Source organism: Stegodyphus dumicola, chromosome 8 (genome assembly GCF_044657685.1).
Source record: "Stegodyphus dumicola isolate Sdum_Otavi_A_Nest chromosome 8, ASM4465768v1".
Lineage (NCBI taxonomy): Eukaryota > Metazoa > Arthropoda > Arachnida > Araneae > Eresidae > Stegodyphus > Stegodyphus dumicola.
The window spans coordinates 18,244,107-18,257,191 of record NC_140775.1 but is presented as its reverse complement, the minus strand read 5'-3'; the positions used below and the strand labels follow the sequence as shown (position 1 = coordinate 18,257,191).

The window sequence follows — 13,085 nt, the reverse complement described above, 5'->3', positions numbered from 1 at the left end:
TATGCACAACGATATAGTTATTTTGATGTATTGGATATCACTGTAAAAACAGATTTGTGATCCTGTAATTAGAATGTTAGACTGATAATTTGTGAAATTCATATCCTTTCGTGCAAGAAAGAGGGGGACATGAAACTTCACGCAACTTGGATCAACTGGGTAAAGGGACAACTGACTTAATTTGGTATAATTTTCTTGTAAAGATATGTGATTGTATTATTTATATAATCAAGTCAAAATTTAAAATTTGTTTCAGAAATTAAACCAAAACTTAACAACGAAATTTTCTTCATAAGTTTTTAATTGCGCACAGGTTTTTCAATACTGTTTCTTGCCCCTTAATCCAGTAACAGCCCCTAGCAATAATACCCACATTAAGAAACTATATTTTAGGTATATATACAGTTCCTTCTTTTCAAATATAAATGATTTTTATACAGATGTTTCCAGTATAAAAACTTATAATTAGATTTTATTAATATAAAGACTAAGCAGAATCAAAATCTCAAAAATTAGGAAAAAAAACTATACAAGCATTTATTAATATTTCGTATACTCTAATTACATAATTATTATTATAAAACAACAGCAGGAAATATATATCATATCAAAAAACTTCCTTACTTGGCCTTTATTTTCACAACTGTTGATCATAGATATATACTTCCAGTTATATAAATGTTCTAAATTATGCAAACATTCAAGTTTGGGCATTTTTAAACTTAAAGAAATTTATTGTTAAAATTTTTCATATATTTCTTCAGTCACCATTAAAAATTTTTGTAAAGGATGAAAATTTTGTACTTATCACAAAAATTAACACAAAATATGAGATTCCCATATGACAAAAATTGACCTTAAAATCAATTCATATTCAGGGGCTGTACACAAATTAAAGAGTAAAATGTTTGCCTCTGCATATGACTAAAAATAAAATATCAGTTTAGAAAAATATTCTTGATGTTAAGAGATTAAGTTATGAGTATTTCGATGTAGATCATTGTGAAAGTATTGATCAACATAAAGGTTTTCTAAATGAAAATCTTAGTCATAGAATCTTATAAAATTCTTGCTCTAGAAAACACTGACAGATACATAACGAACTTGTAATATTATTTGTAATCATTGAAAAGTAAAAATATTTGCAGTTTCACTTTTTGTATAATTTTTAGATTATGATTCTAAAGTAGGTATGTCAAACTTGCACCCACAGACTGCATACAGCCCTTGATACATTTTTCTCAAACTTTCAATTCACTCCAAGAATACAGCAAAAAATATATAGTTATAAAATATTAATTGGAATTCCACCAAATATCAAGGCATATATACCACTTAAGAAATCACCTGAGAGCAGGAGAGATTATGCAAAAGAAGAGGGAGCTAAGGAGGGTCATAACCTCAGAATAATAATATTGCAATACAAATGTGCTAAAAAGATTTCTCAGAATGATCTCTTTACAAAAATATCTGCTCAGCTGATACTTAGAATTTGATTTATTTCAGAGTAGGAAGCATGAAAATTCAGTAACACCATGTTGAATTCTGGACCTTATGAATGTTAGCCTGGATGTGCTTCACAATTATGCCTTGAAGACAGTCAGATTTAAAGATGGAAGTGATAAAAATTTAGTGCAATACTGCAGGTCAAATATGTATTTATTGTAATGCAAGAAAAGAAATTTTTATTCTTTTGTTTATCTTGTTCTATTTCAACAAACATTATAGAGTGAAGAAGAAGAAAATATTTCTGTTTCCTTTTAATAAAATGTAAAACACACTTATTCCTACAAAATGATGAAATTATTACTACTTTTTTAGTACAAAGGGGCTTTGTTCCTGAAGGACAATTGTTTTTGTTTTGCGATTTTGCGTTGGAACCCTATTGCCACCAAATACTATTGCATCATATTTGAAGAAATTAAATAATGAAGAATCTGCATAAATGTATGTATGTTTCTCGCATTGTGATAAAACAATGGTATCAGGAGCCATCCAATTTTGAATGACATAATCCCACTGCAAATATGGACATCTGAAATCCCAAATTTGCAATTTGGAATTGGTTTTATTATCGATTTCATATTTTGTCAAACTTTCGAATTGTTGAAAACTTTTAAATTGTTGAATTTGTTTATGAAAACGAATTTTTCATAAACAAATTCAACAATTTAAAAGCGAGCAACGGCAACACGATCGATTTCATATTTTGTAAATCTTTAACGAATTTTTGATTAACCAACTCAAGGATTTCAAAGTGAGCCATGGCAACGTTATACAGAAAAAACCTTTTTATCTCCAGCACACAGAACTGTGTATTGGAAATTCTAACGATATGCTCCTTTTAAAATTATTTTGCGACACTGCTGTTGAACAGAATTTTATGGTTTAAGTGCAAAGAACATGATATTTAGTAAATAAAGGTAACACACAAAACGTTAAAAAAAAGCCCTTTTGTGCGTAATGTAAAATCTGAAAGCTTTTAGATTGTTTTATTATTATTATTACTATTTGTTTTTAACAAAGTATACAAACCCTTTTTATTTCAAATAAAATAAAACAATGAAATAAATTTTTATTTAAACAGGGTCTAAAATTAATCGTTGAATCTTCATTTAATTCTCAATGTATGAAAATAAAATTTCAAAAAACTATTTTTAATTATAAAACAAAATTTATGGTTTATTTTATTAAAATAAAATGAAACTATTATCAGTGTATAATAGAATTAATGATACAACATGTATTACCAATTATCATCTTATTTTAAAATATATTCTGAATCCCTCCCAAGTTAAGAGTTTACTGACATTTCTGATTCCCCCATAACTGAATTTACAGACATTACAAGTCCAAGTCATCCATAAGTTAAGATCAAATTCCACTTTATGCAGTATCTAAGAATATTAGCTTTTCTTTTTATTATAATAACAGATATAAACTAAGTAATAAATATTACACTTTATATTAAAAAAAAAATTAAAAATCACAAAATAACTGAGAAGGTTTGCCGATCTCAAAATGAAATGAGCAGATTAGCTGGAAAGGCTGAAATAGAACTGATTAAGCCAATGCAATTTCAAGCATGTAAACTTTAACATTAATTTGATAGTTATTCCACAAAAGCTTATTAATAATCCACAAGATGACATAATACTGAATATTTGTGCTAATATTAAACTGAGCAAGTTACAAATACAGAAGCTCCATAGTTTTTATCGGAAACAAAAACTTCTACACAACATAAAAGAAATAACTCTATGAAATAAAATGTAAAATAATCAACAATAACATAAATAATCAGTAGAATTAAAAATCATCAATCATGGAAATAAAAATGACCCCCCCCCAAAAAAAAAGATTACACATATAACATTACAAACTGAACTAAATATGAGGCATTAAAGAGCGTCATACTTTTTTCATCTAAATCATCTAAGCAGTACTCTTGATTAAGAATATTTCCCTGCCTTCGAACTGGATCACCAAATGGATGTTTGCCTCCAGTTAATACATAATAAAACACCAGTCCCAAGGAAAATGTATCCACAGCACATGTCTAAAAAGGGAAGCAGTTCCTATTTATACTAAATATTATAACTTCTGTTTATATTAATTAAGTTGAATTCTTATGTTCCAGGAAAATCAAATAAATGACACTATTAACAAAAATAGATCAATTTAACAAAGAAAACTAGGAGTTATAATACATACACACATGCATAAATTTTCAAATAATCAATCTAAAGGAATTATTTCTAATATCCATATATTTATTTAAAAGTTCTGATTTAAAACATGATGGCTAAACAACAGTTATCAGCAAGAAACTGGTCATTTATATTCCACTTTGCTGAAACACAAAGCGATTGCTATTTGCATACATTTTATAAGGCAGATCAACATTATAAAAATAAGGAGTTTCAACCTATTTAGATAATGTAAAGTTATTTTTTAGCAATAAAACAAATAAATAACAGAAATTATACAAATATTATGGTGATTTATATAAATATTTGTCTTTGTTTATTTGTAATTTGTTTCTTATGTACTTCTGCACTGTATGTTTTTGCTTATTGATTTAATGTATTTTGTATAATAAATTTATGTTTATACATTGTTTATTTTATTTAATTTTGAATTTGTGACCACTTATTTTGTTTGCATGTGATTAATTCAAGTAAGAACAGCTCTAGTAGAACAAAAGATATGGGACATAGCACTGACAATAATTTTTGACAATAATTTAATAGTCAAGTTGGGAATATTGAGTGATTTCTTGACAACTAGCTAGCATTCTGGAAGTCTCTAGAATATGTATTTTTGGAGCCCTAACATCAATTTTTCTCAGAGGATTCAGGGATGTTTATTCTTCTTGAACAAAGATATAAATACAAGGTTGCACTGGCAGGGTTCGTACACATTTCTGCACACGGAAATTAAGTAATTTTAAGGACTTTTAAGGACAATTAATGAAAAAAATGAAGGACCTATGAGCAAACAGGAACTGAATAAATTCAATTAAAAATATTATCTATGCCTGAACTTCACTTTTGTAATACCTTCTTAGAAATAAAATAGATCCGTAAGATGAATTATTATTAAACATGAATTAATTAACAAACTTATTAATAAGTTTGAGAATAAAATCAACTTTATAAACTGTATCAAGTAGCATTAAATATTTTACACTTATAATAGTTGGGTATATACAAAAGAAGATAAGTGACATTTTATTTATGTTTTACAAACAGTTAGTTAGCTTCATGGTTTTTAATTTTTGTCACATATTTGCTCAGTCTACAGGTTTAGTATGTAACAAGTTAGTATGTCTAGAGGTTTAGTATGCTTATGTCAAGCGGCATAAATTAAAATGAGAAGTAAGATTATAATCAACATGATTCATAACAAAAGAAAGCCCTGTCACCGCTGCTGCTAGAAAAAAAAAATTAATTATTAAGATAATTTTGTTTTGAAGAATAACTCTTTTAAAATCTAAATGAATAATAAATTATATCATAAAAATATAATATCAAAATTTAAACCATTTTTGCTTTTACAAAATATCATTTAGTACTTATTTTACATTATGAGGGAAAAAAAAAGGACAGTGACTTTAATTCTGGGGCAGTATACAGATTTTATATAGTTTGCAGTAAATTTTGAACTATGATGATTAACCACATGATAGAAAAAAGTGCATCAGTTTAAAGCAATGAATCATATAATCATTCAAGCCTTTCACATCATCCAGTGCTACATCAGTCAGAAAAGACAAACTCTGACTTTTGATACCGGTTCAAGCAGTTTTAAAAATTACAACTACTCTGACTGCTGTTGAGACATGATATGCATGGTAATGAGATATGACAAATAATCTGCATTACTGTTTTACATAACAATCTTCTGTAATTTCTTACTGAAGAATCTTGAACAACACATTTCAATACATTGCCATTACTGCCACCATCTTTAAATTTTCTTTATTGTTTACTGAGTGCTTACCTACTTTCAGTATTGGAAAATGAGTGTGAAATGAACACATGTTAATCCTATTTATATGAGAAATTTTTAACACATCATTCTTCCTTTTAATATTATTTTAGCTATCTGGTATGATAATATAAAGATTTATGGGAAGTCTACTAAGACTTAAAGATATTTCCTGTATACATTAATAATAACTGCTTCTAAAGAAATTTCAGCTTACATAATGTTTCACAAGAATGCTTTACTTTTATATGTAACATACACTTGTCACTATTCTATTAGTATTATTCATCAATAACACACTACATAGTTCGCCAGTCATAAAATTCATACTCACAGTTCTCTCTCCTCCCTGCAGCATTTCAGGAGCTATCCACCCTTCAGTTCCTGTAGTCCCAGATCGTTTTGAAAATGATATCCGACCATTAGCTAGCTTTTTACACATACCAAAATCTGATATTAAAGCTTTTACTTCTCCTGAAGGGCCAGGCATTGAAATAAGAACATTATGCGGCTTGATATCTCTGTGAACTGAAGCATTCAATCAAAGACAATATAAAACAGAATGATTTATCAAAATACATAACAGGTTTTTTGCATACATTTAATTTGAAATATGAGCTAGATGCATGGTACATGCAATAGATATGAAACTAGAGGATTCATAAAATCATTAATTAACTATAATTTTATAATACACAGAAAATATGTATTCAAAATATTTTTGGATCGATAACCGATATGCTATCTTCAAAACTGACAAAAACATTGACTATCCTGATAATGATAATGCTTATGATGATGACGGTGGTAGTGGTGGTGATGATAATACAACTAATAATAAATAAAACTAGGTAATGATGATGATAATACAACTAACAATAAATAAAACTAACTTTTAATGATGAAAATTTAGTAGAAAACCCCAAAAATTATTCTCCTGACAGTACTATATAACAAAATGTATAGCATCATCCACATAGCCAAAGTAATATGTTCCGAAATGTACCCCAAGATAAAACTAAGCAGCACTATGCATAATGTTACACATAGCATTACATATAAATAATACATAACACATACATAAAAATGTAAAAATTTAATTGGTATACTACACTCAATAAGAAATATATATGTTACGGTGAAACACCGAAATCTGGAGAATGTCGACTTTCACCGATGAATGTCAACATTCACATAGTCGCTTGGTGTATATCCGAAATATTTTCCAAATACTCTTATTTCTCACTTACATCGGTAAATGTCGACATTCACCATAGACTAATGGTGAATGTTGAACATATAAGAATATGATATTTTCTTCTCCGTACTTCAGTAGCGAAAAAACGCACTTGAGACTTAAAATAAGAAGCTAAAACACACAGTACATTCAAAATGAGAAAGGAAAATAATAGAAAACTAATAAAAAGGGGAGAAAGGAAATAATTAAAAACTTAAATTATGTTATTCAAATCTTATTTATTGCAACAATTTAAACTTTTATGACACTTTGAATTGCACAAGATGCCCTTGCTTTTACAACTGCATTTATTTGTGGAACACTTCCTTTTGCAATGACAGCGTGTACATATACTCCTCTCTTTTCGACCTACACCAGAGTATATCCGTGACTGTCGACATGCACCGGTGAGGGTCCGAATGTAGAAGTATGAATTGCAATATTCGATCTTTCACCGATGTAGTTGGTAAATGTTGACATCCTCTGGTGAAAGTCGACATTCTCCAATTTCGGTCTTTCATGGTAACATATATATTATATATTAACATAAAAAGTAATAACAGTCTACTTATATGCTGTATATTACATTTACAGGATCTATGAGAAGTTCACATTTAAGCTAAACATTAAAATATGATACAGAAGTGATAAAAATGCACCTGCATCAAGTGCAGTTTCAAGGAATCATAAACCAATACAATTCCAGCTTTTTGAAAGTTCTATATAAGAATAAAGCAATGGCCTAAATTGAATATATATAGTTATGCTAACAGTCAAGTGGTTCTGCTGATGGGAAAACAGCACTGAACAAGCTTAAGTATTCCACAGTTATCAGACATATTCCGACTCAACACATGTATAGTAACTTATGAACAAATTATTCCTCTCATTTTTTTAAAATTTTTTCAGAACTATAATTAAGCACAGATGCCTGAGCACGCTGTACTGAGTTCATTCAAAAAATCATTGGAATATCTCACCAGATAATCAGAATATGAACTTCACTAATTCACGCTAAAAACAATTAGGCTGGCATTTGAAAACTTACAATTTTTAGGGGGTCATCTACTAAAAATGAGGGCTACAGAATTAAAACATATAGCCCATTTTTAATATTTTTCTTTTTGATGAGAGGGGTTTGAGTAATTTAAATTGTACTTGATTTTCTTTAGGGGGGACTATTTTAAATCATTAAGATTTTAATTTTGAATTTTATTCCTTGTTAAACGATGGGAAAATCTTCTATGCAAATTCCGACAAAGCCCACATGCTAAATGTCTCCCTGTGTGTAGTATCTACTAGGAAAAGCTGATGAGATTTCCATTCATATAAATTAAGGTTCAAGATACTGTGAAGGATATGTCATAGAGATAAAGGAATACCCTATTACCTAATCACTATAAAATGCTTTGAGATTTCCATTCATATAGATTAAGATTCAAGATACTGTGGATATGTCACATAAATAAAGGAATACCCTATTACCTAATTACTATAGAATGCTTTGTCTCAATACCTACATGAGATACTATTTTTTGAATTTTGAATGACACTGCATTGAAACATTATTTATGCATGTTAAAAACAGTGTTTCATTTAAATGGATATCTACTAGGTAATAAATTGTATAAAATAAATAAGTCATCTAATAAGGTTCAGTAACACAGAACAAATAATGAGATAAAACCTACATTCCCCTTTTTCATATTTTTCTCAGAAAATTTTTTTGTCAAAGTTCCTTATGGTTACTCTCAACAAAAATTCTTCAATAACAAATGTTTCTAAGAGAAAGTTAATAAAGCCATAAAAACTTACTTATTTTACATGATTTTATTATTTAGTCATACTAATAGAATTTATAAATAATTATCTAAGTTTTCTCGTAACTTCCTCCTTTATATAGCACTTAGCTGAATGCCATTTATTTAATCAATAAGTTTTGTCAGGGAAAAGAAGAATCTTACATCGACAATATTTACAAAGCAAACCCTTTTTCAATCTAATAATTTTTTCTTCAATTTCAATGAAATTTTTAAATTTTTGTAGATTTCCAACTCACTTTCTATATGGAAGCTTTGCATAAATAAGTTACAGTAAGTTTTTTAATGCTTTCAAGTTAGATTTGCTACAAAGACATGTTTTAACTTTCCTCTCTATCTAAGTCTCCCTTCAGTTTCATGCACATACTTTTATGCAATCATAAATAGTGACATGCATATCTCTGAAGAATACTCTTTCTCAGGAACAAGCGATGTCAAGTAAATTTATCAAATTATTACTTAACTTTTCTGGCAGCAATTTTAATTTAACTCTGAACTTTTCATTCATTTAAAATCTTAATAAAAAGAATTTGAAACAAAAAACAAAAATATAAGAAGTAACCTTAAACCTCAATTCTAACAAATAATCTAAATTACATGTAGATGTAATATACTGGTATTATAGCACAGAAAAATATAATTTAATTAAATACCAATGTCTAATGAATGTAGATGAGCAAGCCCTGATGCTGCTTGTTGAAGAAGAGAAAGCGGATCCAAATTGTTGCGCTTGAAATTTTCATCCTCTACATAATCGCATAATGTTGCAGCACATAGTTCTAATGCTATGTAATGAAATTGTTTGTCTTGCTCCTAGTAAGATATACAATGAACTATATATAGAATATACATGTATATAACAAAAATAAACTATGGAACATGGAAATTTCTATCTTCTATCAAGACAGGAAAAAACAAATGTTAAATAACTGGCCTACTTACACCAAGTAATTTTTTCAAAAAAATAAATAAATAAATAAATAAATAAATAAATAAAATATTTTTCAATAAAAGCTTACACAGATAAATTCATTTGACTGACTATGCATGATCACGCACATAAAATAAAACTGGAAAACATAACGTACCATACAAAAATATCGAATAACATTAGGATGCTCATCAGATTCTCTTAACATATCAACTTCTCGATTAGCAAAATTAAAACATTCTGGTAGCACTCTTTTAACAGCTACATTCCTATTTTCAAATGTACCCCTAAAACAGAAAAAAGTATTTAAAATTAATAAAATGCAAGCACTCAAAGACATAAAATTAAATTTAAAAAGTTTATACTACTATTCTTAATATAAGATAATTTACAATGCTGTGGCAATTTTAATTTTCTTTTAATGCTGGAAAAGAGATAAAAGATAGCTGTTCTGTTGACATAGGCCATGGGAAAAACTCTAAATATCCTCATCCAAAATCCAAAAAAATGACTGAGTACAGCATTTTTGGGATCTTTTTTCAAAAACTACAGTTCAATTTCATCACTACAATTAAAATCAAATAATTAGGTGGTGGGTGAAATTTACTACACTTTCCCACTTCAATGAAAAATAAGAAACTTAGTGGGATTATAAAAATTAAATTTTGATGCTTTTGTATTCTGAATTTCTAGTAGCAAGTTCTGATCAATGTTTAAAATATACTAGTAAGATAGGGAGAAAAGCGTGATTTAACTCATCAATAAGAACTCCTTTTGAAACACCAAACATTACTGAGGTGTTTATAAGAAGAATTTCATTTGGAAAATAATTATTGTCATACAGGAAATTTAGTATATTACAAGTTAAACACATTTTGTAACTATAGCCAGAATGCATTAAATTTTTTACCTGTACACAAAAGTGCCATAACAACCATGTCCAAGAATATCACAAGGATTAAAAGAAATTTTGCCAACTTGTATGTGATTGTCAGATAACGCTGAAAATATATATATATATAAAAAACTTTTACACAACTTCTCATCATTTTTTTAATTATGAAATAAAATTTATCAAGAAAATTTAGCAAAATTATGCTAGAATAAATTTAAGAAATCAATTCCCAATTTCTTACATGCATAAATAAAACTTACTAGAATAAGAAATAACGCTGACACGAGAATTCTGTGCCTGAAATAATAAATAAGTAATGTTACAGCACTCTAAACACAAATCTTACTAAATTAAAATAGCAGAATTCAGAAATTGATACAAAATTTATTATACAAGAATTTTATGATTTTCTATTCTAAAAAATATATATACAAAGTATAATCCTGATTAACTAGGTCTCATTATTCAAGAAAAATTGTAAATACAATAGACGATTTTTCTTGCAACTCTTAAAAGCTTTGCACCAAACATGTAGAAAATCCATACAAGATTTCTCACATAATCTAAATGATCCCATGTGATCAAAACAGCGATTCTAAATACAAAACAACAGGAACATATTACATCTCCTGAATTTGCCATGATATATCAATTGCTGATATTATTACAAGGAAGAGGTGGAAACCCTTTTTGTTAATCAAGAAAAGTCTAAAGTATTTTTTAAAAGTTCAAAAATATAAAATGTGTTATAAGTTATTTTTATTTTCTAATTAGTATTAGTTTACTTTTAATTTTAGAGTGAGAACAATCATTATAATAATATGTAACTGTAATAATAAACACTTTTACCTTTAAAACTTATTTAAACATAACTTCATAATAAATAATCTGGTACAACAATAAATGTTATTATCTACTTTTTTATGTGTTCATAAAATATTGAATTCCCTATGGAGGAAAACAAAGCAAAACGGATTAAAATTTTTATCATATCATACAAATTGGTGATATTTTTCACCCACTTCTTTTTATTTGAATGGTTTAAGACTTACTTTGACCTTAAATATCATTAATTCCTGTTATATCAGAAAACAGGAACTCTACAGAATTTAGAAAACAAAAATTTAAATATAAGTTATTCATGGTATTTTCTAAATAAATCTGTGTGTTCAATTCACTTGCACATCTTAATCTTTGATATTTTTCAAACATTAAAATATGAAAAGAGTTACACATAAAATGATTCCCACTATATTTCACCATTAAAATAGCTTAGTTCAAAAAATATTTAATACAATAATATATTTTTTAGATCAAGTCTGCCAAAATAAACTCTGATTTTATCTTCTTTAATGTACATAACTCAAATGATACAGTTTTCTATATTTACATAAAAAACAGCACAGAAAAAAATTCTTACCTGTAAATAAAAGAAGATAACCAAACTAACCAAAATTCCAAAAAGTAAGAACAGTAGAAGTGCAAGAAACCAAGACAGAAATAAACTCATCTCGGGTGTATCTTCAGTTTGCACTGACACTGATGACAATGTTTCCTTTGGTTTCATGAATGGAAGTAAAAGTGAATATTTTGCTCGGCAATAATAAAGCATGGTAGTATTTGTGTCATATGCCAAACAGTCATGGATAGCTCCTGGATTAGGTTTTGGAATAACTGGCTTGTGAGGGACATTGTTATAAGTTGAACCAATTTGTAAAAGAGGAGAAAATGCCCGATTGGCATAATCTGGGATTTCATAATGACCTGAAAGGTAAAGAACTACTTTGAAAACTACATATATAAAAAATACATAATATATATTTGCAAAACTAAGATAACATTGAACATAAATTTTCAGCAAACCATTTCAAAAACATAAATGAACAGTGCAATATTTGCTTAGATAATAGAGATATTAATAAAATTTTATACAACATTCATGACTTAAAATAATTCAGGTTACAAAATATAAATTTGGTCATTAATAAATTGAAAATCATTTTATTTTTAATCTTACTTCTATCAGTAACAAATGAATAAAATAAAATTGTAATTTGATCTTTACAGTTGAAAATCTAGAAAAGTTTTAAACCTAAACAGTTATGATATGTCTTTAAGAATCAATCCCCAGAAATTCAAAGTACAAAATAAAATCACACATTTAAAACAAGCTGTTCAAAACAGCAATACAAAATATTAAAAAAAATATACATATATGCTACGATATTATTCCATCATAAATTAAAAGGGCAGTAAAAACATTTGCATGTATTTCACAAAGAAAAAAATTACCATACTTTCCAATGTGTAAGGCACATTTTTAATACAAAAAATAAGATCTAAATTTACGTGTGTACGTTAAACGTCAGATATAAAAATGATAGATCTAAAAATAAGGTAAAGATGAGGATACAAAAATTAGATTTATATATGTACCTACATGTTATTTTCTTAAAGATTTCCAAGCTTAAAAATTTTCATTATCAAATAGCATTATCGTCATATTCATGTTCCGTTACATATTCCGGCACATCATCCAATTCTATTTGACCTTCACTATCACTGTTACTCCGTTCTATAAATAAATAATTATCTTTTCCATCTAGATTATTAGATACACTACATCTTTTAAACGACTTTTGAATTAAGTCAGGTTTAATTTCAGTTCATGCTTTTATTATCCACTCACATGCTATTTCTACACTGGCA

At 27.7% G+C, this 13,085-nt stretch overlaps 1 protein-coding gene across 1 annotated transcript in view; it reads right to left on the bottom strand.

Moving 5' to 3' along the window:
• Positions 1–13,085, bottom strand: part of LOC118184330 (serine/threonine-protein kinase/endoribonuclease IRE1-like) — a 96,615-nt gene that overhangs the window by 25,499 nt on the left and 58,031 nt on the right. Inside the window, exons 12-18 of the mRNA XM_035353991.2 lie at positions 11,797–12,140; positions 10,637–10,673; positions 10,392–10,482; positions 9,639–9,768; positions 9,204–9,363; positions 5,828–6,021; positions 3,418–3,559 (exon numbers count right to left, since the gene is read on the bottom strand). Of these exons, the coding sequence (XP_035209882.2) occupies positions 3,418–3,559; positions 5,828–6,021; positions 9,204–9,363; positions 9,639–9,768; positions 10,392–10,482; positions 10,637–10,673; positions 11,797–12,140 (1,098 nt within the window). The remainder of the gene's footprint in view (positions 1–3,417; positions 3,560–5,827; positions 6,022–9,203; positions 9,364–9,638; positions 9,769–10,391; positions 10,483–10,636; positions 10,674–11,796; positions 12,141–13,085) is intronic.